At 39.1% G+C, this 26,709-nt stretch overlaps 1 protein-coding gene across 6 annotated transcripts in view; it reads left to right on the forward strand.

Annotated features, from left to right (window-relative positions):
• DCBLD2 (discoidin, CUB and LCCL domain containing 2) overlaps positions 1 to 26,709 on the forward strand; it is a 92,716-nt gene that overhangs the window by 61,906 nt on the left and 4,101 nt on the right. For 2 of the 6 annotated variants that reach the window (XM_005548335.5, XM_005548333.5), the window contains exons 4-15: positions 3,517 to 3,568; positions 6,142 to 6,214; positions 6,507 to 6,640; positions 8,870 to 8,910; positions 9,754 to 9,969; positions 11,258 to 11,382; positions 16,104 to 16,254; positions 17,317 to 17,403; positions 17,547 to 17,672; positions 20,846 to 20,939; positions 25,133 to 25,182; positions 26,020 to 26,199. In XM_005548335.5, the coding sequence (XP_005548392.1) occupies positions 3,517 to 3,568; positions 6,142 to 6,214; positions 6,507 to 6,640; positions 8,870 to 8,910; positions 9,754 to 9,969; positions 11,258 to 11,382; positions 16,104 to 16,254; positions 17,317 to 17,403; positions 17,547 to 17,672; positions 20,846 to 20,939; positions 25,133 to 25,182; positions 26,020 to 26,199 (1,329 nt within the window). The remainder of the gene's footprint in view (positions 1 to 3,516; positions 3,569 to 6,141; positions 6,215 to 6,506; positions 6,641 to 8,869; positions 8,911 to 9,753; positions 9,970 to 11,257; positions 11,383 to 16,103; positions 16,255 to 17,316; positions 17,404 to 17,546; positions 17,673 to 20,845; positions 20,940 to 25,132; positions 25,183 to 26,019; positions 26,200 to 26,709) is intronic. The other 4 variants (XM_005548334.5, XM_074033623.1, XM_074033622.1 and 1 more) reach the window with 4 other exon arrangements.

Below are 26,709 nucleotides of genomic sequence, written 5' to 3' on the forward strand. Positions count from 1 at the left end.
TGGCGGGCAGCTCCACCTGCAGCCCAGGTGCAGGATCCACTGGGTGAAGTCAACTGGGCTCCTGAACCAGATGGGGACTTGGAGAACTTTTATATCTAGCTGGAGGATTGTACCTGCACCAATCATTACTCTGTGTCTAGTTCAGGGTTTGTGAATACACCAATTGGTACTCTGTATCTAGCTAACCTAGTGGAGACTTGGGGACTAGCACTCTGTGACTCTGTGTCTAGCACAACCATTGTAAATGCACCAGTCACCACTCTGTGTCTAGCTCAGGGGGTTGTAGATACACCAATTGGTACTCTGTATGTAGCTAACCTAGTGGAGACTTGGAGGACTAGCACTCTGTGACTGTGTCTAGCTCAAGGATTGTAAATACACCAATCAGCACTCTGTGTCTAGCTCAAAGTTGGTGAATACACCAATTGGTACTCTGTATCTAGCTAACTCTGTGTCTAGTTAGCTAGCACTCTGTGACTCTGTCTAGCTCAAGGATTGTAAAAGTACCAATCAGCACTCTGTCAAAACGGACCAATCAGCTCTCTGTAAAATGGACCAATCAGCAGGATGTGGGTGGGGCCAGATAAGAATAAAAGCAGGCTGCCCCAGCCAGCGGCAACGCCCTCAGGTCCCCTTCCCCATTGTGGAAGCTTTGTTCTTTTGCTCTTTGCAGTAAATCTTGCTGCCGCTCACTCTTTGGGTCCACGCTGCCATTAAGAGCTGTAACGCTCACCACGAAGATCTGCAGCTTCACTCTTGAAGCCACTGAGACAAGGAGCCCATCGGGAAGAACGAACAACTCCAGACGCGCTGCCTTTAAAAGCTGTAACACTCACCACGAAGGTCTGCAGCTGCACTCCTGACAGCGAGACCACCAACCCACCAGAAGGAAGAAGCTCGAGACACATCGGAACGTCTGAAGGAACAAACTCCGAACACACCATCTTTAAGAACTGTAACACTCACAGCGAGGGTCTGCGCCTTCATTCTTGAAGTCAGTGAGGCCAAGAACCCACCAATTCCGGACGCACTATCAGAAATCTCTGGGGCAGATGGATTTTTTTGGAGCTAGGCTGTGTTTTTATTAGCTGGGAGCATTGCAGTAATGACAGGTTTCTGGAAGGCTGTTTACTTGGGAAAAGCTTTTAAGAAAGACATTTTAAAGCTTCTTAATTGCCTGCTTTATTTGATGTTGTTTTCTTTGCCTTTGTAAAGTCATAAAGGTCAAAGTGTATACTTAAGGTTTTCTTTATCTTCAGTCTTCTTGGCTCTCCTTGTAGCTATCCCTTTTGAATTCTTATTTTTCTCCTTTAGAACTCTTTTGAGCTTCCGCGAAATTTGAGAGCAAGTTTAGTGAGTTGCACATTTGCATGGCATAGTTTTGGAGTCTCAGTACTGCATGGACTTACAACCAAAGCCTTGTGCTGATCAAATAATCCATAGTTGACCAGATTTCTGGCATGTGGCTGGAAGGTGATGGGGCCAGCTGGCAATCTTCTTGTGGTTTAAGTGCCATTTTGGACCACACAGTACCTTTCATCCCAGGATATTAATCTTAGAAATTCAACTTCTAATCTTAGAAGTTGGAAATTTTTTTGGTGGAGCAAAAAGTGGAAAATTGATTCTTGTTGATGCTGGGCAAAGATTGACAGGAATAACTAGAGTACCGGTAATTCAATTTGCCTGCTCTTCTGGTTGGTCAACTAGGTGGTAGTGAACCCCTGTTTAGACATCTATCCTCTTAAATTCCTAAAGCACAGATTAGCTTAACTGTCATTCAAATGCCTGGTTTATTAATATTAATTTATACAGTTGCCTTGAAAATACCCCTTTCCTACTGGTACAACAGTTATTAAGCTCTAGTTCAAGACACATTTTAGTTGAATAGTAAACACAAAATTTCTTCAGAATTGTAGCATAAAATGATCTGTGCTTGCTGTGGTAACCATTAATTTAACAAATATTTACATACTGTTTAGTGTGCTAGGAGCTATCTCCATCAGTATATTGGCCACCCTTGACACAGTTCTTTAATGAAGCATTTCTATGTAAAATCTTTTGTGATTGCCTTGGGGTCTTCCTCCAGGTTTACCTCCCTGCGGGTTAGTAAATAACTGGATTTAGCCAAACACGCTAATGATCAAAAACTTTTATTCATCCATTGATTCAATAAATAAGCCTCCTGTATACCATATGCTGTTATTGCTCCTGGAAATACAAAGTTGAGGACAAACAGCCTCAGGCTCTGTCCAGGGATTAAGCTTTTATAGAGTGATTTTGCTTATAACTCTATAATTACATCAACAAGTCAGGCTTATGTATTAACATAACCTTTGACAACCCAGAATAGTCATCCGTTTATTAAACAAAACTTAAGTGCCTACCTCCTATGTGCTAAAGGAATTTGACTTGTGAAGGTGAGGGACAGCTTCTGTGAGGAAGTGGCAGTGAAGCTGAGCTCTTAGAGAGGAACCAGCTAGACTAAGGAGTAGTGGGAAAGCCTTCCAAGTCAAGAGAGCAACTTGTGCCCTTGGTACTAAAACAAGGTTGGAGTGGCAAGAAGCCAAGGCAGGTACACACAAAACTGCAGAGTAAGACAAGGCCAGCACTTGAAGACTGTGTACGCTGTGTTGAAGGCTTTGCTCTCTATCCTAAGAGCAGAAGGAAGCCATTGAAATGGTGGGGTTTTTTTGTTTTGTGTTTTGTTTTTTGTTTTTTGTTTTTTAACCAAAACCACTTTTTACATAGCCTATGAACTTGGTCTTAATTAGAGGCAGATTAGCTCTTGCTCAGATATATTGATTTCTAGGCAGAAAATGTTAAATTTAAGAAGTTTTGTTTCTTTAGAGCAATGCTACTCCAACTTCACTGTGCTTAAGAAATTACCGAGAGGACTTGTTAAAACAGATTTTTGGGCCCCACCTCCAGAGATTCTGTAAGTCTGGATGGAGTTCAAGAATTTGAATTTCTACTAAATTTCCAGAAGATGCTAATGCACCAGTCCTGTCTCTGGACCAGATTTTAATTAGCAGTTATTAATAGTTAGAGCCATAAAATTAACTCACTTTCTTTGTCATTGTTTTCCTTGTGTGTAAACAGCAGAGGATCATTTTTAGTTATATAATAACCAAGAAATATTTGTGTGTGTGTGTGTGTGTGTGTGTATGTAGCTGTATTTTACAGAAACCACTTTAAAGCTACAAATTTTACTTATCTATGCATGTTCTAAATATATATATAAATCACATATACATATACATGTGTATATGGTATATGACTTTCTGAGGTGATGTAATAAACAGTATAGAAGAGACATTGCTCCAAAACTCAAGAAACTTAATATCAGAAAGAAATTGTGATTAACAAAAGGTGGTAAAGTTTTTAGGACCCCCTTGACAGTGCCATTGAGATTTTTGAAAATTAGAGCAGTACAGTTTGGAATTCTGAGACATTTGGAGTTTCAGCAAGGGAATCCTGTATATTAATACAATCAGTTTTTTATTTTTGTTTTTCTAGATCTAATTACTTGTTTGGACACTGCATCCAATTTTTTGGAACCTGAGTTCAGGTATGATCATATTTGTGACTTTTTTTTTTTTTTTTTTTTTGCTTAAATGTTACTCTTCATTCACTTCTTCATTTTCATTCTGTATACTCTTAGGGTTAATGTATATTATGTGATACGTATCATTGTTCCGAGACTTCAATAAATTAGAGCTTATTTAAAGCTTATTTAAAGCATAAAGCCATTTAGTTGCATGTTTACATTTTGCTTTTATTGTAGCATTTAGATCTGCAAAATGAAAGTATTTTAATATGCTTTGAAAGTAGAACTAGTTGCTTTTCAAAATCTGGCAAAACTGCTAATAAAAGTTGAAAAGGTATTTATATTTTTTCAAAAAATTGAAAGAGCATGGTTTTGGCTGTTTAGAATTCTCCGGTGTTGTTACTCAAGTACCATTTCTACTATTTTTCTTCTTTATGCCTTTATGCCTCTAATCGAGTTCCTATTTCTGTTTGCTGGCTGCCATTCACACTGCTGCCAGGCTGTTTTCCAAATATATATCTGACCATTTCCCTGCTGAAAAATCTTGAGAAACTACTTGTTATGAGAAAAAACAGTTGTCCCAATTTCCTTAACCTGGTCTTCTGGGTCTTTCACAAGCAGTCCTCAGGCCGTTTTTCCAGTCTCATCTTATGTTCTCCATATTGAAATGACTCTGAGTTATTTACACTGCTCTGAGCTCACAGAGCTTTTACCAGAAAACACTTGCCTCCTCTCTGGTTGGCAGGTCATTCTCATCTTTCAAGAGCCATCTTACTAACTTCCTCCAAACTTACTACCACTTCCCCGAAGAACCTTAATTTTGTCTTCAAGAATGGTTCTGTGTGGGAAGGGAGCCCTCTTCAGCATTTGAGGGGGACCCTGGTTAGCTGGGGTAACCCTGGCATCAGTGTATGGTAGACAGCTCTGGCAGAGGGTCAGCTGCACTCGTGCCACTCTCCAGCTCCATGATCTGCCACAAATCCGAGCTCCCATTGTCCCTCTCCGGGGCTGCTGTACTGTCACCTGATGGCGTCCCAGCCTCCACTCATGATTCCTTGCTATCTCTTTTCTTCCCAGGAGCCAGAATCATATTTTTTAAAAATACTAATCAGATTATGTATGTAAGCTGCCAAAATCCTTTACTGGCTTCCTATTTTTACTTAGAAATATATTCCAGGCTCCTCACTATAGCCCACAAGGCTCCTGCATTACCTGCCCATCTGTCCAATCTTCTCTCTGACTAACCTTAGTTTTGCTCTCTGCCACCTACTTGCACTGCTGTCCTCACTTCCAGACACGCCCCAGGCCGTCCTGCCTCATGCTGTTCTCTTCCCTCTGACAAGTGTGCATTTCCCACCACTTGTTCTAGTGACATCCCTTAACTCACTGCTGAGGCTTCAGTTTCTAAGAGAGCCACTCTGCCACCCCCATTCCCTGACTGAGGGCGGTACAGAGTCCTGCGTAAGAGCACGGACTCCAGAGCCCATTTGCTGCCTGCTAGCTGTGTGAATCGGCGTACAGTTCCTTAATTTCCCAGTTCCCTAAAATGAGGACAACACTAGCATCTCCTCCATAGGAGTCTTATATGGATTACCTAAAGCACTTAGGGTGCTACCTGGCAGTTCATTCAGTTTACTGAATTATTTTGTTACTTGTATTAAGTTAGATTTCTTCCGGTTATTTCAGCGTGACTTTTCTTCATAGCAGAATCAAAATCAATTCTTTGTGTAAGTATTGGTTTAATGTCTTCTGCCACTGGACTATAAACTCAGTGAGGACAGGGGCAATATTTGTTTGACTTTTGTAAACCCAGTACCTTGTACCGCCCTACACCCAACAGACAGCATAATAGACATTCAAATAAATGTGTTGGGTGGATGGGTAGCAGCGGGAGTGAATGTACTTCTTTTAATACAGCTTAAATTGGATCAATAGAGGGTTGGTAAAACATATTATGGCATATCCACAGAATAGAATATCATGTAGCTCTTAAATTTGATGAATAGGTCTTATAGTAAAAACGTGTCTACCATTCATTATCAAATAAAATAATCAAGGCAGTATGTAATAAGAAAAAAAAAGTTGCAAATATGTGAGTAAAGACACATTATATATGTATGGATGGAAGAAAGTCTGAAAGGGCTTTTTAGAACTGGTGGTCCTGGCCGGACACGGTCATTCACGCCTGAAATCCCAGCACTTTGGGAGGCTGAGATGGGTGGATCACCTGACGTCAGGAGTTTGAGACCAGCCTGGCCAACATGGTGAAACCCCATCTCTACTAAAAATACAAAAATTAGCCGGGGGTAGTGGTACGCACCTGTAATCCCAGCTACTCGGAAGGCTGAAGCAGGAAAATCTCTGAGACCCGGGAGGCGGAGGTTGCAGTGAGCCAAGAAGGTGCCATTGCACTCCAGCCTGGGCAACAGGAGTGAAACTCCGTGTCAAAAAAAAGAACTGGTGAGTCTTTCAGGGTAGTGAAATTATGGTATTCACCTTGAACTGAAAAATGTGTCTGTGATATTTTTGGGGGGTTGCTTTTTTCCCTGTAAAATGCAGCATTATGTAACCTTTTGCTTGTTTTCATTTCTCAGTAAGTACTGCCCAGCTGGTTGTCTGCTTCCTTTTGCTGAGATATCTGGAACAATTCCTCATGGATATAGAGATGTAAGCTGGATATAAACTTATTTGAAAATTGTGATATAACTTTATTTTTTTAGAACTCCAGAGTAGTTAGAGGTGTGTTAATTATATATCCTTACCTTTTACTTTTTTAAGACATTTTTTAGTAATATGCATTTTCTTTTTTTCTGCTAAAACTGTTGTGTTCCAGTACCAATAATCTATGTTTATGAAGAAACTGCCTAGATTAACTGATTTCTCGAGGAAGTAGAGTGTCTTGTTTATGAATTATTAAGAGAAAATTAAAAACGAATCTTTTCTTTTTCCCTTCCTTAAGTCCTCGCCATTGTGCATGGCTGGTGTGCATGCAGGAGTAGTGTCAAACACGTTGGGTGGCCAAATCAGTGTTGTAATTAGTAAAGGTATCCCATATTATGAAAGTTCTTTGGCTAACAACGTCACATCTGTGGTGTAAGTATATATGCAATTTAAAAAATATATGCTATCTATAATTAGCATTCTGGGTAGCAGTGGGCTAAGAACTAGCTAGATCTCAGCAATATCACTGTTAATGGTGTTCATGAAAGAACGTTTAGGCAGTAAGCACTCACGTTAGCGTGCTCAGTGTCTGTTTTTTGTTTTGTTTTGTTTTGAGACCGTTTCGCTCTTGTTGCCCAGGCTGGAGTGCAGTGGCGTGATCTTGGCTCACTGCAATCTCTGCCTTCCGGTTTCAAGCGATTCTCCTTCCTCAGCCTCCCAAGTAACTGGGATTACAGGTGTGTGCCACCATGCCTGTACGAAATAACTTTGTATTTTTAGTAGAGACGTGGTTTCACCGTGTTGGCCAGGCTGGTCTCGAACTCCTGACTCATGGTCCACCCGCCTCAGCCACCCAAAGTGCTGGGATTACAGGCGTGACCCGCCATGCCGGGCCAGTGTCTGCATATTTTGAAGAGTATAGGTGGTGGTGTACTACCTTAGCTTATTGTTCTTCAAAAAATGTAGTCCTTTGGAAGAGTAATGTGTTTCTTCTGTCTTTTCTAAGTGTTAAAGTCTACATACGAGTCTAGAAGTTTGTTGCGAGATCCTTATTTATTTTACAGATTGAAAGGCTTAACTACTGTGTTCCTTATAGCACATGGGGAGTCAAGATAATTGAAATACTTTAAATATAAATTTAAATTTGACATAAAGTATTACATCATACGCATTATTGTGAATCTTCTTTTCATTCTAAGAGAATATTTTAAGGATGTATTTTCATGGTATGTATAGTGTTCTACTGTTTTACAAAACGTAGAGTAGGCATCAAAAGCAGAAGTTGAAACATTAAATAGAAATGCAGTGTTAGGCCGGGCGCGGTGGCTCAAGCCTGTAATCCCAGCACTTTGGGAGGCCGAAGCGGGCGGATCACAAGGTCAGGAGATCGAGACCACAGTGAAACCCCGTCTCTACTAAAAATACAAAAAATTAGCCGGGCGCGGTGGCAGGCGCCTGTAGTCCCAGCTACTCAGGAGGCTGAGGCAGGAGAATGGCGTGAACCCAGGAGGCGGAGCTTGCAGTGAGCCGAGATCGCGCCACTGCACTCCAGCCTGGGCAACAGCGTGAGACTCCGTCTCAAAAAAAAAAAAACAAAAAAACAAACAAACAAACAAAAAAGAAATGCAGTGTTAGCAATCTGTTTTTATAAATCTTGTCTCTTAGATATGCTCAGTCTTTCAGACAACACTAAGCCTAATTGAAACCAGCTTTTCTTCAGAGGTCCTAGGGCAATTTTCATTCAGAAGACTCGAGTATCATCCATATCCAGATTGGTATACAACAGGATTCAGCAAACTTGTTCTGTAAAGATCCAGCTAATAAATATTTTAGGCTTTACAGGCCACATGTCTCTGCATCTTATTCTTTTTTTGTTTTATTTACAGCTCTTTAACTATTCTTAGCTCATTGCCCATACAAAACAGGCCATGCATGGGCAGTCATTTGCCCATCCCTGGTATAGACTCAACTACCTTCCCTTTTTTTTTTTTTTCTAGATTATTTTGTGCAGACCCTTTCATTCCTTTACCATGTTATACTTTTAGAAAGATTTAATGTGTGTGAATTCTCTCTTTCATGCTTTAAAAAAGAAAACAGGGAAAAATTGCATCCTCTTGTAATGGTTTGCATGCCGGACACTGAGACTTCTTCCATGAGATGTTGATTTCTTCTTAAAAAAAAAAAAGAAAAGAAAAAGAAATCTATTAGTACCCAACTTTTCTTACATTTATCCCAAAAAACTTGAGCCTCATTCTCTGAGAATTAGACCTTTTAGTGTAACATTTGCCACAGAAAAGTGTTAAGAATCCGTTTATTTCATGAAATAAAGTAGTGAGAGATTGATAGTAAACAATGAGTAAATAAATTATGAAAAAGAAGTACATATTAAAGATTACATAGAGAACATTTGCACAATCACATGTGAAACTGGGCGCTAGATACTGGTAGAGAAGTTGTTTATGCTGATTTCAGAAGTTGTCCTGCTTAGAAATGAGACTTTTTCCCTAGGAACAATATTAGTTGTCTAATTTTTAGCCATACAGTCTTCTTGGTTCTTTTGTTGGGTGGGGAGAACCAAATCAAGAGAAAATGTTTCACTAAATATGCGGCAATCATGTGTTATGTGAGTATCACCAAAAAAAAAACCCTTCTGTCTTTCAGGGGACACTTATCTACAAGTCTTTTTACATTTAAGACAAGTGGTAAGCCTTTTATGGACTTTATAATTTTTTATTTATATAATTAATATTTTTGAACACTGTCAGGCACTGTGTCGCTTGCTGATTTATTGTACTTTCTCACTTAGTTGTCATAATAACACCGTAAGGTAAGATGGTTATCTAATAATATAATGAATAGAACAAATTGGAAGTTTTATATTTATAGAGAAATGGTCATGTAAGCAAGGAAGGTTCCTTAAGAAAGATGACTTTTGAACTTGTCTGAAGAAGTAATCAATTCGTTCAACAGAAAATATTTACTGAGTGCCTTCTTTATGTGCCAGGCATTGCTCTGGTTTGAGTGATAGAGCAGCATTAAAGTGAACAAGATCCTGCCGTCCTGGAGATTACATTCTAGTAGTGAGAGATTGATGATAAGCAATGAATAAATTATTGTTTATAAATAATATACTGTTTACAATATGATAAAGATGTAGGAAAATAAAGAAGTAGAACTGGACCGAAGTTGGGAAGGGTCTTCCTCCCAGGGAAGGCCTCAGGGAGAAGGTAACATAGGCCAAAAACCTGAAGGAGGTAAAGGAATGAATTATTCAGTTATTGGGGAAGAGTGTCCCAGGGAGAAGATAATGTATCTCCATTAAACTAACAGTCATGCTTGTAAATGAGCATGTTTGTAGGTTTCCTAATGATACACAAAGACATATGCCCAAGAAACACTTGCCTAGTTTTGAAATTTCTCTGTTACAGTGTATTATCAGCATAGTGTATGTTAATTAAAGATGGAATAGAAAGTTTTCAGTGAGCAGGTCTACATGCATTTTGAAATTTACCTGGAAACCAAATTTAGTCTTTTCTTTGTTTCAGGTTGTTATGGAACACTGGGGATGGAGTCTGGTGTGATCGCGGATCCTCAAATAACAGCATCATCTGTGCTGGAGTGGACTGACCACACAGGGCAAGAGAACAGTTGGAAACCCGAAAAAGCCAGGCTGAAAAAACCTGGACCGCCTTGGGCTGCTTTTGCCACTGATGAATACCAGTGGTTACAAATAGATTTGAATAAGGAAAAGAAAATAACAGGTTAAGAGATAAAATTTTCTAGAGCAATTTGTAACACTTATTTTATTTGAAAAACTGGTGATTTTCAGAGAAAATTAAGACATTAAAAATTTAATTATATGGTTTTATGTGTTCTTCACTGATGTTAATATTACTGGAGACACAGTTAATGAAACATGGCAGAGAAAAGGAGTTATTTGTGTTGGTCAGGGTTCTCTAAAGGGACACAACGGATAGGAAAGATGTATATATAAAAGGGAGTTCATTAAGGTGTATTGACTCACATGATCACAAAGTAAAGTCCCACAATAGGCCATCTGCAAGCTGAGAAGCAAGGAAGCCATTCCGAGTCCCAAAACCTCAAAAGTAGGGAAGCCGACAGTGCAGCTTTCAGTCTATAGTCAAAGGTCCAAAAGTCCCAAAGCTGAGAACTTGGGAGGGTGATGTTCAAGGGCAGGAAGCATCCAGCATGGGAGAAAGATGCAGGCCGGGAGACTTAAGCCAGTTTAGTCTTTTCACATTCTTCTGCCTGTTTTTATCCTGGCGGTGCTGATGCTGATTAAATGGTGCCGACCCAGATTGAGGGTGGGTTTGCCTTTCTCGGTTGACTGACTCAAATGTTAATCTCCTCTAGCAACACCCTCACAGACATACCCGGGAACAATACTTTTCATCCTTCAATCAAGTGACACTCAGTATTAACCATCACGGTATTTAATTCGTAACAGCTTTTTGTTTCCATTGTACTGAAACTCTTTTTTAAGGTAGTGTTTCAGTAAAGTGGTCTTGAGACATCTAAAATAACAGTCGCTTACAGTCATTAAGAAAAATTTGTTAAAGGAGTCCATTTTAAATGATGAGATCATCAATTTTCCACATGTGCAGAGTATAAATTTAATTTAGGGGAACTTAGCAAATGGTCAGAATAATTGGTTGGGATTGGTTTAATTTTGTTAAAATATTTATTTTGTTTTGGTACTGTAAATAATACCAATAATCATCTTTAATCTGTTCATTCCCAGGAATCATCTTACCCAGTAGTCAAAATCTGTTTTATGACATTATAAACACAAGACACCAAAATAGAACAGTTCTTTACTTAATGCACACCCATAATTCTTCCTATCTCTCCAAGGGAATAAGGCCAAGGATTTAGTAATTGTTATGATGAAAACGTGCACTTGGATATGGAAATGAGCCATAATTAGAAATGTTTGAGCTGTGCATTTCAAGTGTTTATACTTTGATGCTGAACAAACTTAGAGAATCAGACCATGTGCGTTAATGAAAGCAACTCTTCATTCCCCAGGCATTATAACCACTGGATCCACCATGGTGGAACACAATTACTATGTGTCTGCCTACAGAATCCTGTACAGTGATGATGGGCAGAAATGGACTGTGTACAGAGAGCCTGGTGTGGAGCAAGATAAGGTAAAATGATTACCAAGGTATTTTTTAAAAACATTTTTAAAATGGGCGGCTGCCAAAAGTCACAGAGCTCTCCTGTATAAGAGAGATGTAGAAGTTCAGAACATCTTACACTACCCTCTTGCGGTTATTTTAGGTAGTGTTATTGGCCTTACTCTTCTGACTTTAGAAAATTCTCAGTGGTTCTAGGTTCCTTTTGGTGATTGTAACGGTGAGTACTTTTTTGATTTTTGTCATTGCATTTTTAATTGAATTGTTCAGACACTTTATTAAGAAAATCTAAAAGGGACCTCGTAATTTCTTATTTTTATGAAGCTTTTTCCAATTCACCGGATGATGGAGAGCCTTTGTTCCCAGATTTCTACTCTGTAGGCAAAAGGTAAAAAAAGAATAAAGCTGAAAACCAACATGCATTAAATTATGGGATATTATAGACTTGAAAATTCATCTGAAGATTATCTCACCAACTTTTATCTGGGAAACTTCTGTTTTTTTCTTACATGAAGAATTGCTCTAGCATCTAATTATAATTATGGAATCTTTGTTTTAGTTAGCAACAAATTATGAAGATGCTGGAATGAGCCAGAGGAAATGATAAGGGGTGGGGAGCAGGCAGAGATGGATCTTATTCAGATGTGTATCCCTTTGATCTTTAAATGGAGGAGTCCTCGTGCCTAAGGAAGATAGATGTCTCCCATCAGTACCAAAACTATGGGGCTGGGCATGATGGCTCACTCCTGTAATCCCAGCACTTTGGGATTGCTTGAGCTCAGGAGTTTGAGACCAGCCTGGGCAACATGGCAACACCCTGTCTCCACTAAAAATACAGGAAATTAGCCAGGCATGGTGGCGCATGCCTGTAGTCCCAGCTTCTTGGGAGGCTGAGGTGGGAGAATCACCTGAACCCAGGAGGTTGAGACTGCAGTGAGCTGTGATCGATCACTCCATTGCAATCCAGTCTGGGTGACAGAGGGAGACTCTGTCTCAAAGTGGAAAAAAAGAACTGAAACGATGACATTTTTTCAAACTTTCCTGAGTTTGATTTTGATTATATATTTTTATTTTTTATCATGTATGATTTGCTAAAAAGTCTTCCATTACTGCTTTTCTCATCTCTCTGTTCAAAAACCTCCAGGGGCTCATTATCTTTCATATGCATCTTAACTCCTTGCTTTTATTCAAGGCCTCTTTCTTCTTCTCTTCTCCTTGGCTTCACATGAACTTCATCTTTGGTGAGCCTCTCCCTGTTACAATAACAATACCATCTCCATACATATCTTCTACTTCATGCCCCTGAACTTGACTGCTGTTTATTCCTACCATGTCCATATTTATTTGTATCACATTTATTGTGCTTGTGGAATATAGCTAAATTTGTGGAATTTTAAGAATTGTTCAGGCTTATACTATAAAAACTTCTAACAACATTAAATGGTATTTCTGAAAAATATTCTTTGTTGCATTCATTTTTGAAAGGTAATTTCTCTAAATGTAGAAATCTGGGTTGGCCAGTGGTTTTTTTGTTTTTGTTTTTTCCTTTCAATAATTGAAATACGTTGTCTGCTGTTTGCTGGCTTGCATTGTTTTTGACAAGAATTCTGCTATTATCTCTGTTCCTCAAAATGTGATACATCTTTTTTTCTGTGGCTCCTTTTAAGGTTTTCTTTTCATCATTTGTTTTAAGCAGTTTGATTGATGAGTCACTGAGTTGCGGAGACAGAGCTGAGAGTGGGAGGCCAACAAGGTAGCTAGAATTTGTAGGCAGAGATTAGGAGAGAAGAGAACTATAAAGATAGAGTGTGTGTGTGTGAGAGAGGCACTTCTAGGATGTATAAGGAGTTTTCCCTTAAATCTTCAGCTGCATGTAAAGAAATGACCTATGGCCAGTAAAAGAAACACTGGAAGGAGTCAGCAGGACAAGTCTCAGAGCTCCCCAGGTCTGGGAATTCCTTACACTGCCAACAGGTAGAACGAGAAACCTCATAATACATGGGACACGGCAGTGAGTACTTAGAACAGTATTGTCTCAGTGGTGGAGAAAAATGAGAAAACTAAAGGCTGTCCAGGTCCTGCCTAATGAAGTGTAAAAGCAAGCCTTGAAAAGATCACATTGTTTCCAGTAGCTTAACTACATCCCAGAATAAAGCTCAAAGATCCGCAGGCTCTATTAGGGATCTCTCTCCCTGCATTGTGGCCTGGAAACTCTACAGACAGTACTGGGACAGTAAATAGCAGGCCTCACCTTATTTGTTTCCCTTCTCTCAGTCATTATTGCCCGAGGCAGCCTGTTGGCCAGAAGTCTGAGAACCATTGTTTCATATATATTATCCACTTTCTCAGGTATGTTTAGGGCGGAACGATAAGTCTAGTCCGTTACTCCCACGGTCAGAAATGCAAGTCCTCACATTGAATTGTATGAATTAACAGACTTTTCCCGCTCATCTAAGTCCATCTGCTCCCTCATCACCTCCAACTCAAGGGTAATTGGTGTATTCATTGTACCCTTTTCTGAGCCTGCACATGTGCATGAGCAGACAGAGACTGCATTTGGTTTTGTTTTCAGAAAATGGGATTAGTATATATACAATTTGTTTTCATAATATGTCACTTTCTAACATGATACCATATTTATGTGTGGTAATCAATACAATTTCAGTTTCTTGAGGGTGGGAACTGTAGCGTCCATATCCATTTTCTTTTCATGACACCTCACATACTTCCCTGTACATGCGGATTCTCAGTAAATGCTCATAGGCTGACGATAGCAAATCTTTTTTTACTCAGTTTTTATAAAACCGAGACAGCAATATAGGGGAAGATCTTAAAGATAATTTTTATGTGTTAAAGTAATGATTTGTTATCATCCCTGTTCCACCAATATAGTAAGAATGAAAATAATGACCTTTATTTCAGAGTAATATCTGAGGAAATCACGGGAGCTCACTAGCATGGAAGCTATTGTAACTGCAAAACAAACTTTTTAGGAAATGAAGGATATTAACACATTTTTCAAGATGTATAGTCTAATGCCAAGTGAATTAGCCCAGAAGAGATAGAGCCACAATACTTGGAAATAACTTGATTGAGAAGTTAAACATTTACTTAATCTCACCTTAGCTGATTAAAAAAAAAAATCACTTAGATTTTAGGCAATATATTTATTAATTATTAATTAGACTTATTAATTAATGGTCTTTAGAAACTACCTAGTTGATCTGACCTAGAGAACAAACAGGGCTCTTTTTAGCTTATTGGAGGCTATACTTAAGTCAGAAGACCCAGAGTCAAGTTGCTGCCCTGTCACTGACTAGCTGTGCAATCCACTTACAGATTCCTGTGCCCTCCTATTTCACAGCGTTGTCTGAATTAGTTGCATTTAAATGTTTTATAAATAATTAAGTGCTGGTCCATTATAAGATACTATCATAATTTGCTTGAAGTAGAATGAGACTCACCTAGACTCATATTTTTACCTAGGGATTATTTTTATAATGCATTTGTTGCTGTTTAGTTACAATCATTAAATTAGTCACAGGTCAAGCGTGGTAGCTCACACCTGTACTTCCAGCACTTTGGGGGAGGTCTAGGCATGAGTATTGCTTGAGGACAGGAGTTTGAGACCAGCCTGAGCAACATAGCAAGACCCCTTTCTACAAAAATAAAAAGTCACCAGGTACAGTGGCTCACTCCTATAATCCCAGCACTTTGGGAGGCTGAGGCAGGTGGATCCCTTGAGGTCAACATGGTGAAACCCTGTCTCTACTAAAAATACAAAAATTAGCTGGGTGTGTTGGTGCACACCTGTAACCCCAGCTACTCAGGAGACTGAGGCAGGAGAGTTGCTTGAACTTGAGAGGAAGAGGTTGCAGTGAGCCAGGATCGCGCCACTGCACTGTAGCCTGGGCAACAAAGCGAGACCTCTTCTCTAAATAAATAAATAAATATTGCCACGCATGTTGGCATATGCCTGTGTAGTCCTGGCTACTCAGGAGGCTGAGGTGGGAGGATCGTTTGAGCCCAGGAATTCTAGGCTGTATTGCACTATGATCCTGCCAATGCATTCCTTGGATGACAGAGCAAGACTCTATCTCTAAAAAAATTAATAATTTAAGCATAAAATAGCATTTCAAAGTCACTTCTAGTTTAAATAGCAGCATGGAACGAAAACCAGGATTATAATAGGAGAGCTGTCTTATGCAGTTTATCCAGTAGGTGGAGGTATGTACCTGTTATATGTTTGTTAGTATATGTTCCTTAGTATATGTTCACCTTCAGCCTGTTGAGAGAAAAATTATGAAAAGTACACAAGCAAAATATTTCCCCTAAGACCTGGCATGATCAATTTTGTTTTACTTTAAAAATTAATATATTTAAATAGTTGCTAATTCCACAGGACCAGAGTTACTAATTTATTAATAGGATAAATTGTCTCACTGGATTTGAAAGCTTTTACCCAAATGCCAAGTTAGCCCTGTTGTTAAGTTCTTAAATCATCTTAAAATCATTTCTATATTACTTTCTTTTATAAACTTTTGATAAAAGTGTGCAGCATCTTAATAGTTTTCCAAATTGTGATTATTTTCTTAAAAATTAATCCTTATTGTCATACTTTACAGATATAATTTAAGGCCTAGAGCAAAGAACAAAAACATGTTTAAGTGGAGAAATTTAGCCCTAACCACTGTTGATTTAAAGTACCAATTTTTTTGTTGCTTTTTTTAAAGGTATTTCAAGGAAACAAAGATTATCACCAGGATGTGCGTAATAACTTTTTGCCACCAATTATTGCACGTTTTATTAGAGTGAATCCTACCCAATGGCAGCAGAAAATTGCCATGAAAATGGAGCTGCTCGGATGTCAGTTTATTCCGAAAGGTAAAGAGATGGTGTGTTTAAGATATGTTACTTTTACTGGATTGCCAATTTAAAATGATTTTGCTATTCTCAGAGAGAAGAATTAATAATGTGAGTGTTTTTCTGGTTAAACTCTAATTACAATATCTTCTTAAAGGGATTTTTAAAAAATAAATGGTTACCATATTAAAAAGTTACTTATCAGAATGGTTTCCAAAATTATAAGTGGAAGAAGAAATAGCATCGTTCATGAGATAATGTAAATGAGATCACTTTCCAAATTTAGTCTCAATTGTAATAATTTTAAATCAGGTCTCATGTACTATAATATTTGTTTAACATGGCCGGGCGCGGTGGCTCACGCCTGTAATCCCAGCACTTTGGGAGGCCGAGGCGGGCGGATCACAAGGTCAGGAGATCGAGACCACGGTGAAACCCCGTCTCTACTAAAAATACAAAAAATTAGCCGGGCGCGGTTGTGGGCGCCTGTAGTCCCAGCTACTCGGGAGGCTGAGGCAGGAGAATGGCGTGAACCCGGGAGGCGGAGCTTGCAGTGAGCCGAGATCGCACCACTGCACTCCAGCCTGGGCGACAAAGCGAGACTCCGTCTCAAAAAAAAAAAAAAAAAAATTTGTTTAACATAAGCATGAAAGATTGTAACAATACATTTAAAGCAAGAATAATTTATCTCAATATTACACATTTTAATATACTGTTTACTGTTGTACCCCCAAAGGCTACCACAGTGCCTGACACATCATTGACCCTCCATAAATAATTATTAAATGAATTGAATAAAGTGGATGACTCCTTTATAGCTTTAGCATTCAACATCACTTTCCACCCCATTATTCTCCTTCCTAAGATTATTTTCAGATGGTAGTTATTTAAAAACTGAGAAATCCTGGCATATTTGTGCATTTATTGCAGAGTATGATGTTTATCCTTCCAATATATTTCTCTCTGAGAGTTAAAATTATTCTGCAGAATTAAATAGAAAATATTGAAGACATTTAACATTACTATTTTTAACTATGATTTTTAAAAACAAAATGTTTAAATTTTTCTAAACCATTTTTCAAGGTCGTCCTCCAAAACTTACTCAACCTCCACCTCCTCGGAACAGCAATGACCTCAAAAACACTACAACCCCTCCAAAAATAGCCAAAGGTATGCCTGTTTTTAATGTGAGAATTTGATATTCCTTGGATTTATGGTGCAACTTTCCAAAAATATATTAAAAGCATTATCAAATAAGTTTATGTTAATCAAGTTGGTACAGATTAAAAAGAGCTTTTAAAACTTTTTTAAAGGTCGTGCCCCAAAATTTACGCAACCACTACAACCTCGCAGTAGCAATGAATTTCCTGCACAGACGGAACAAACAACTGCCAGTCCTGATATCAAAAATACTACCGTAACTCCAAATGTAACCAAAGGTATGCAAACATGAAAATGAACGCCTAGTACATAGGGTATTGTTTTGTTTTTAACTCAAGTTTTCACGGGCATTTTTAAACCCTCAGTGTCTTTTCTTCCAACTATAGTTTTTAAGTATAGCAAAAAAAAATGATTTTCTTTCATTGGAAAAGACTGCATTGATCTAAGTTCTAGTCTCTGCTGCCGTGTAGAATTGCTCTTTAAATATTTAGAGAAGGCCACTGTGTTGCAGGCCTCCTCTTGTGATCTATTTTTCCTTACAGCTAAACATGTTGACTCTCAGGCTTAGAAATACAGTATTTTCTAGAAATAACTGAAATCATAGCAGGAAACAAACATGTTTCCCTTGATAATATGTTAATTTGATGGATAAGGAACTTGATGGCAAAAAGGGGAAAATAAAAACAGAATTTTAGTGGAAACTAATTGTTAAAAAATACTCTTGAGTTAACATATTCATTAAAAAAAAAACTTTGGTCTCTTTTTAAGTGTTTGCAATTATATTTTTTAAGATTATAAATACAAATTTATTAGAATTTACTTTCAAGTTTTGTTATCAGTGATAAATAAGGTCTCAAAGCATATAAAACATAGTAGTCTTACTAGTTGTTGAAAAACAAAATTTCAATTGAATTCAAAAAGGTGTCAGTGTCATAGTAGACTAAGTATTAGGGTTTCAGCTTACTCGGTTTCAGGAAAGTGCAGAGAGAGAAAGCAATTCATTCAAAGTAATTTGTGCCACCTAGAATTTCAGTCATTCTCATTTTTTGAAAGTTTGCCCTATCCTGGCTAACATGGTGAAACCCCGTCTCTACTAAAAATACAAAAAACTAGCCGGGCGTGGTGGCGGGCGCCTGTAGTCTCAGCTACTTGGGAGGCTGAGGCGGGAGAATGGCGTGAACCCGGGAGGCGGAGCTTGCAGTGAGCCGAGATCACGCCACTGCACTCCAGCCTGGGAGACACAGCGAGACTCCGTCTCAAAAAAAAAAAAAAAAAAAAAAAAAAGAAAGTTTGCCTGGATTCAGATAACTGTCTCTGACTTGCCCAAAGAGAGCATCAAGATTTCCCAGAGGCAGGAGATCCTCGGCATCTTTTAGCTGCTTACCAGTTGTCAGAAGGCGTGTACTTAGGCAGAATCCCAGACCACATGCCTGAACGGAGATCAGTCACTGAAAAGTGTTGCTCATCTTAAAATCTGATTGCATCTTAGAACCTCAAGGCTAAAAGAGTCCTTAAATAATTTCCTTCCGGAATTAGGATCCCTGTATGCCCAAAAAGAATAACAAAGAATGAGCTGGTCTTCTCAGAGACCTCCTGTCTCTTTTTTGGGGGGATGGTAGTATATGAACTTATTTTTTGAACCTAAGAAGATGTTTTAAGGCCTCTGATTAAATCATACAGCATCCATCTAAACTTGAGTATCCTCTCTAGTCTCACAAATCTTATGGAAAAAGCACATTTACTGTTGTGAATTCTGAGTACTTTCTAGTCTAAGTCATTATTTCTGTTTACACACTTCTCCATTTTTACAGCCAGGCTGAGAGTGATTTCATGGAAAAGATTATGTCATGGTCAGATTTGTGCCTCTGTAGTTTCCAGGTCCTCCCTCAGTGGGGCCTGTGGCACCAGCTGGCTGTCCTTCTAAAAGGCTGTAGTAGCTCTTCTGTCTTTTCTCAACTGTAGCTATTTTAAATATTCCCCTTATTTTCAAACCCTTCACCCAGATATCTTCACCCACTCTCAGTTACTGCTCCAACTTCACAGAGAAAGTAGGGAGTTTCCTTCCAGTGAAACTCCCTTTTTGTGGTGCCTACAAACCTATCTGTAGCCTCTGTTCACTGCAGTGAAAAGGGGGCTTCTTTGTGTTGCACAAGGCTGATTATATCACCCGTGCCCTGGTTCGCCTCCATCCACCTCTCAGGGACCCAATCTTACTGATTATCCTCTCCCTCTCCTATATCTTCAGCCTCTTTCTCTCTTTTGAATATAGTTGTTTTAAGGAATAAAGAAGATGCTGCAGATTAGACTCATTGCAGTGTCCGGCTCTGAGCCCCCAGTAAATATCAGCAGGTGCTGCTATTGTCATCTTCATGGCAAGTAGGGGGTTGAGGGACAGAGGAAGAAACTATCCCAAATGACCTTAGGCAGATCATTTTCTATATCTGGGCCCAGAATTCCTTATCTCTGGAGTGAAATTAGGGGATTAAATTATCCCGAAATCTCTCCCAGTTCCAGCATGTGCTGGCTTCTGACCTGTTCACACACACATTTCCAATTGACTTTCTTAACACCATGTTGTTACCTTCCCATATATATGTGAATGCTTTGCCATTATGATTTAACATCATTTCAATTGCTGGATTATTTTCTCTTGTAAGGAGGATACCATGATTTATTCCCTCTCATTTTTGGGCATTTGGATTATTTCCAATTTTTCACTCTTATGCAGAAACAGGGAGCACATCTTTAAGGATGCATCTTTTTTTAGTTTCTGAGAGTAAATTCTAGGCATGGAATTGCCAATAGATTTTTGCACATATTGCCCAAAAATGCCAATCAGTGAGATAGTATCAGTTTATATTTCCATTACAAAATACCTGTTTCCCAGTAGCCTCTTCATCAATTCATTGTTGTTTTAAATATTTGCCACTTTGATTAGCAAAAGTAGTATTTTGTTCTTGTTTTAACTTTTTTTGTGTTGGGTGTTTAACTTATATTTCTTTGAATTCTAGTGAGGCTAACATATTTAATGGTTACTTGTATTTTTTAATGTACTGCTAGTTAATCTCTACTGATTTTTCTCTTAAATGTTTGGATTTGACTTGTAATGCCCTACATTATAATAATTATTTACAGTAACTCTTCACATATGTAGAAAATATATTTTCCCAATTTTTCATTTGTCTTTCAATTTTATTTTAGTGATTTAAAAACTTAGGAAAATTTCAAATCTATACACAGATGGAATGAATAGTGTAACAAGCTTTTGTGTATCTGCAAAAACTGTATTCTGCAGTTACCACCACATGCCATAGTCTTGACAAATAATGTTTATGGTATTTCTGTGAGGTAGAAAAATGTTGAAAGATGATGTGGTTAATTTTCCCTAGTGATTTCTGCCTTTGGTGTTAATATGGCTTTTGTTTGTCTGTTTTTGTCTTTGTAACTTCAGATGTAGCACTGGCTGCAGTTCTTGTCCCTGTGCTGGTCATGGTCCTCACTACTCTCATTCTCATATTAGTGTGTGCCTGGCACTGGAGAAACAGGTTTGTACATAACTAGTTCACCTGAGCCCAAAACCACCAAATGTGAAGTAGAAGCTAAATATAGAATATGAACTACATACAGTGTTTACCTGTTTGAGAGTAAGAGTTAAGCTAATTATTAGAATGAAAATTTCATGCTTCTCCTTTATTCCCATTAAAAATAAGTCAGTTCAGTTCCACAATCAGTTACTAAGTACCTTTTTTGTATCCAGTTCTGCATTATACACTGGGATATGTACATTAATAGGAACAATTTCTGACACATGATAGTTACATTTACTTAAAGAATGAGACACAATTCCTTTCTCTGAAGTGTTTAGCAGGGTTGACTAACAAGAAACTGTGTCATGTGGTTTGATGAGTTATTTATGTTTTACTAAGGAGAACCATGAGAATTAACTGAAATTTTTTCTTCAGGAAAGGGGAATCCTTAAGTTTAGCTTGCTTTGCCTTAAAGGAATTGCAGTTGGCTAGGCAGAGGAAGGTAGATGTCTTTGTTTGGGCTGCTATAAGAAAATACCATAACCTGGGTGACTTATAAATAATAGAATTGATTTCTCACAATTCTGGAGGCTGAGAAGTCCAAGATCAAAGCACTGCAGATGTGATGACCAGGGAGGGCCTGCCTTCTGGCTCATTCATCGACAGTGCCTTCTTGCCCGATCCTCACGTGGTAGAAGGGATCAACAGGCTCTCTCAGGCCTCTCCTGTAAGGGCACTAATCCCATTCATGAGGACTCTGCCTTCATGACCTAATCACTTACCAAAGCCCCACTTTCTAATAGCATCACTTTGAGGATTAGGATTTCAACATACGAATTTTGGGGAGATGCAAATATTCAGACCATAGCAGTACAGAATGTCCCAACCCGAGCGAATTGTTTGAGTGAAGGCACAGAGATACGGAATGTAGGCAAAATAGTGAGTCATCACATGTACATTTGGCATGGGAGAGTCCTAAGAAGTAACCATAGAGGTGCAGTCTGGGCCTGGATCAGGAAAGGCTTTTCTGGAAGAGAGAAATTTAGATTTTATTCTATAGATGGAAAGTCATTGAGTGTTAAGCAAAGAGGTGATATTGTCAGCTGATCGTACAAAGATGGTGGCAGTTTTGAAGGTAGATTGAAGAGGAGGGAGGCTGAGAGACTTAGCAAGATAAGTTAGGAAACCACTTAGGGCGGGCAGGCACATAACACGCTGATTCCAGGAAAGGGAGAAGAGTTGAAGAGGAGACGTTTCCCAGTAGCATCGACAGGATGCATGACTAGTTGTCTAGTAAGGAAGAAGTGATACAGGAGGAATCAGGTTTCTGGCTTGTGCATTTAGACCAGTCATGAGTTGAGATAACAGAGCAGGAGGGACAGGTTTGGTGGAGAATGAGAGTGACTTCATGTGTTCAGCCATTCAACAAATATTTGAATACTTGACTCTTACCCTGTCCCAAGTATTGAGCCATGTGCTGGGGATTCCAGTGATGAACCCCAAAGCTTACAGATTAGGAACAGATGCAACGCAAAAAAAAAAACTCCCAGCTGTAACACCAGCCATAGAATATATGCCATGGGAGGAAGCTGGCGGATCCCACCTTCATGAGCAGGCTGTCTGAGCAGAGACACAGTGAGTGAGTATGAGAACAGTAGGGAAAGGAAAGAGCTTTAGGAAATGCCAAAGAGGAGAGAGCATGATGCATTTAAGGAACTTAGCAACAGCAGTGGTAATAGTGATGAGGCCCGCAGCAGCAGTAGCTAATTTTTATAGAAAATTGAATGCTAGGCCGGGCGCGGTGGCTCACGCCTGTAATCCCAGCACTTTGGGAGACCAAGGCGGGCGGATCACGAGGTCAGGAGATCGGGACCATCCTGGCTACCATGGTGAAACCCCGTCTCTACTAAAAAATACAAAAAACTAGCCGGGCGAGGTGGCGGCGCCTGTAGTCCCAGCTACTCGGGAGGCTGAGGCAGGAGAATGGCGGGAACCCGGGAGGCGGAGCTTGCAGTGAGCCGAGATCCGGCCACTGCACTCCAGCCTGGGCGACAGAGCAAGACTCCGTCTCAAAAAAAAAAAAAAAAAAAAGAAAATTGAATGCTAATCTTAGACACTATTCTACATAATTATTCTAAATACATGTATTAATTCATTTAATCCTCAAAACAATCTATGAAGTAGGTACTATAATCCCCATTTTACAGGAGAAAATGAGACACAACATAAAGAACTTGCCCAAGGTCCCTCGGCTGTTACATAGCAGAGTGTATGTAATACACTCTGTATTGTTTCTGCCGTATTTGTGGTGTGTATAGGAGGGCATCCAGAATGAATTTCCACATACTAAAAACAACAGAGAAACATAGCAGAGTTTTGGACCAGGCTTGAGAGATCATGCTCTTACCCACTGCTGCTCTGAACACATAATAAATAAAGTATAACCTACTGTTACTAAAGCACGGGGTGAAGGGGACTGAGGAGTGCTGCTGTAGAGGGGGCAGTAGGCAGGCAGAGCCTGAGGTCAGTTTGGGATAGTGGGGAGGACTGAGGAGTGCTGCTGTTGAGGGGGCAGTAGGCAGGCAGAGCCTGAGGTCAGTTTGGCATAGAGTTGAAAGGACCCTGTGGATATCCAGACTCCTGAGGCAATTCGACCACACGCCTGGCGTTAAGGACACAAGATCTGAGCTGGAGAATTGAAGTTACTGTTAGGAATGTAGTCGAAATCACTGATAAGTGGCTTTATGACAAGGAGTAAAGGAGCAGATGCCATTAATGTGCTGTGGAAAATAGGGAGGAGGAGAATGATAATAAAAACAGCTGCAGTTTATTGAATCCAGAGCTCATTCTAAGCACTTTATATGTAATGAATACGTAACCCGAAGCTTTGTCACTTGAGATTATAAAAAGTATATAAAATCCTTTATAGTACAACCTATGGCTAATATTCATGCCCTAAATGTGTTGTCGTAGGCATATAGGGTGTCTAACTTCTATTTAGAAAAGATGATTTATTTATTTTTTTGTTTCTAAATCATATGATGATTAGAGCATTTTCAGGGAGAAAGGTGTTTAATCAGTATATTTTATTTTCCATTCAAGTTTTTCATTAACATCTTCAACACTTACTATCTTTTCTACAAATTTTATACTGCACTTTGAAATAATGAAGTAAGTATAGCTACACTTTAAAATGAGGATGCATTTAGTATCAAAAATAGTCTTATACTGGAGAATGTTTCCTAGTAGGAAAAGCACATGGCTTGGGCTTTTTATGAAAACCGCATTTGTGACCTTGAGCAGTTCGCATAGCCATCTTGTCCTCATCTGTAGACTAGAATAATATCTGCTTTCTCCTTAGCTTGCAAAGACTAATTTGAATTAGATTTACACCCTTGAATCAGAAAATGTTATTTCATTTGCTTGGTTTTTCTTTCTAAAGGGCACTCGGTAAATACTAGTTCTTAATGGAGGGAAATTTTTCCTGGGGAGGAGAAGTTACAATTCTGAGAGGTGGACTGAGGAGGATCTTCTTTGATGCATACGTGACTCTCGCTTCCCCCAAGAGAATTTCAGTGCCTCCCAGGCCTGGAGAGTCATGTTCTCTTCCCTCTCCACTTGTCACTGTTAGTGGGAGCATTGACTTATCCTGGGATGGTTGGAGGAATCAGATCTATGCAATTAAGGGTATGAGACCCTTTAAACTTCTCTAGGGAAAAAGACTGTAGAAGAAAAGCAAGAAGTTGGAGAAAAAAAATGCAGAATAGAAAATCAGAAGAAGATGGGTTTTTTAGATCTGTGAATTTTATGACTCAGTTGATTTTTGATATCTTTATTTATTTTTATTAACCAAAACAGACTTAGCGTAATTTACCTATAATAACTCACATATCAGAGGTGATTCTTTGATTTGATTCAGTCTTTTCATCGACAGACTTTGCATTTTTACATTTCTTTTATCCCTTTTGAGTGGGTAATAGGTAGGTAACAAGGTAGCTATGGCAAAAGATGGTTGTTTCCTGAGAGTCCAGGATTTATAAACCTCAGCATAGCAACTTTGAAAGTCAGATGAAATGGAGGACTCCCTTGGGTAGATCAGCAAATAGAGAAATGTACTCTAGACTAATTATTAACTTTGGTGTTTGTTCTGTAGTTTCATAAATGTCTTACCAGTGAATTTACTCTATTTGCTAACTTCTGTATTTTTCCAGAAAGAAAAAAACTGAAGGCACCTATGACTTACCTTACTGGGACCGGGCAGGTAACTCACATGGTCTTTGCATCTCATTTCCATCAGAGGGACGTCTCTCCCCTACAGGGGGCAGTAGTGAGAAAAGAGTCGTTCTCAGGCCCAGGTGACCTCCCCGACACTGTTAGAACAATGGCATTACTCTTCAGTTCTCACCGTTTTTACTCTTCTGCAAAATCTCTTGTAGTTCGTAAGTAAGGAAGTGAAAAGTACACATTTCTTATAACAAGCTCTGTTCTTTTTCTTCTGAAAAACTTGTATAGTTTTTCCTGCGTATCTGTTTCTCATGAGGGAGACTGGCTTTCTGTGGCCCATGTGAACCCTGAGTAAGAAACAAAAGACTGTGGTCTTCAGGACCCAGTGTGTGTTTGTCCTCTGCCATGGTTATTCACCAAGTGGAGTCCAGCAGTTGAGGAATTGGGAGGTCTCCCATGATGAGTTGTCATCTTCTGAATTGCTGCAAGTGACACCAAAGGGGCCCCCCTACCAGTCTCTCACTTCCCAATCTCACTACTGGATCAGCTCTTAGGAGCCAGGAGAGTTCACCGCTGTGGCTAGGGTGGAAAAGGGCAGCTAGTGCCCCAGGGTAGATCTTGGAAAATATTTTTTGGGAAAAACGTAATTAAAGCCACCCCTAAAATAGATACTCTATCCGGCTGTACTTCACTAACAGTGATTTGCCTGCGTGTTTGGTAGAGATTTCTACCATGTACTGCTTGGTGCTGGATAGTCCATCACAGCAAAAAAAAAAAAAGTTTGGTTATAAAGGCAAGTTTATAGAGATATTTGTTATAGAAATGGCTTAAATGCAACAGGATTCCTCTCTTGATATTACTGTTTGAGATACAGGTTTTTATTTAATGGTCTGTTTGGCTTACCGTCACAATGAAGGTTGGTGGAAAGGAATGAAGCAGTTTCTTCCTGCAAAAGCAGTGGACCATGAGGAAACCCCAGTTCGCTATAGCAGCAGCGAAGTTAATCACCTGAGTCCAAGAGAAGTCACCACAGTGCTGCAGGCTGGCTCTGCAGGTAGCTATGTTGCAGCCTTCTGGCACCAGGCACAGGGAGAAACTGCTTAGGCTTGCTATAAAGTGCTTTGGGATTTACAGTATCTTCGATCCCCTTCATGTTTAAGAAGCTAATTGTTTCCTAAAGGTAGAACCACTTTTTAAAAGGTGACTCTTAGAGAGTGATTTCTGTGTCTTGGATGTTGTGTGTGTAAAGTTGGGACACTCATTTCTAAAGACGCTGGGCGTTATGTACATTAACTGAGGCTTTGCTTGTTCGGTTTGTGGGGAGACCTGAGATGTTAAGAGGAGAAGAGGAAAGACAGAGGAAGCTTTACAGTATTTATCCTGTTAGCCTAGTATGTATTCATTTTAAATATTTCCTAATGTTTGAAAAAAATCTCTGAAATTATTTTTCAAGATTTTTATTCCAGTAATTGAATGTTTCTTTTCCAAGGAAATATTCTGAAAATAATTCAGAAAGGAAATATTCAGTAAAGAAATATTCTGTCTGTAAATCTAAAGAACATAT

The sequence above is a fragment of the Macaca fascicularis genome, chromosome 2 (assembly GCF_037993035.2).
Source record: "Macaca fascicularis isolate 582-1 chromosome 2, T2T-MFA8v1.1".
NCBI lineage: Eukaryota > Metazoa > Chordata > Mammalia > Primates > Cercopithecidae > Macaca > Macaca fascicularis.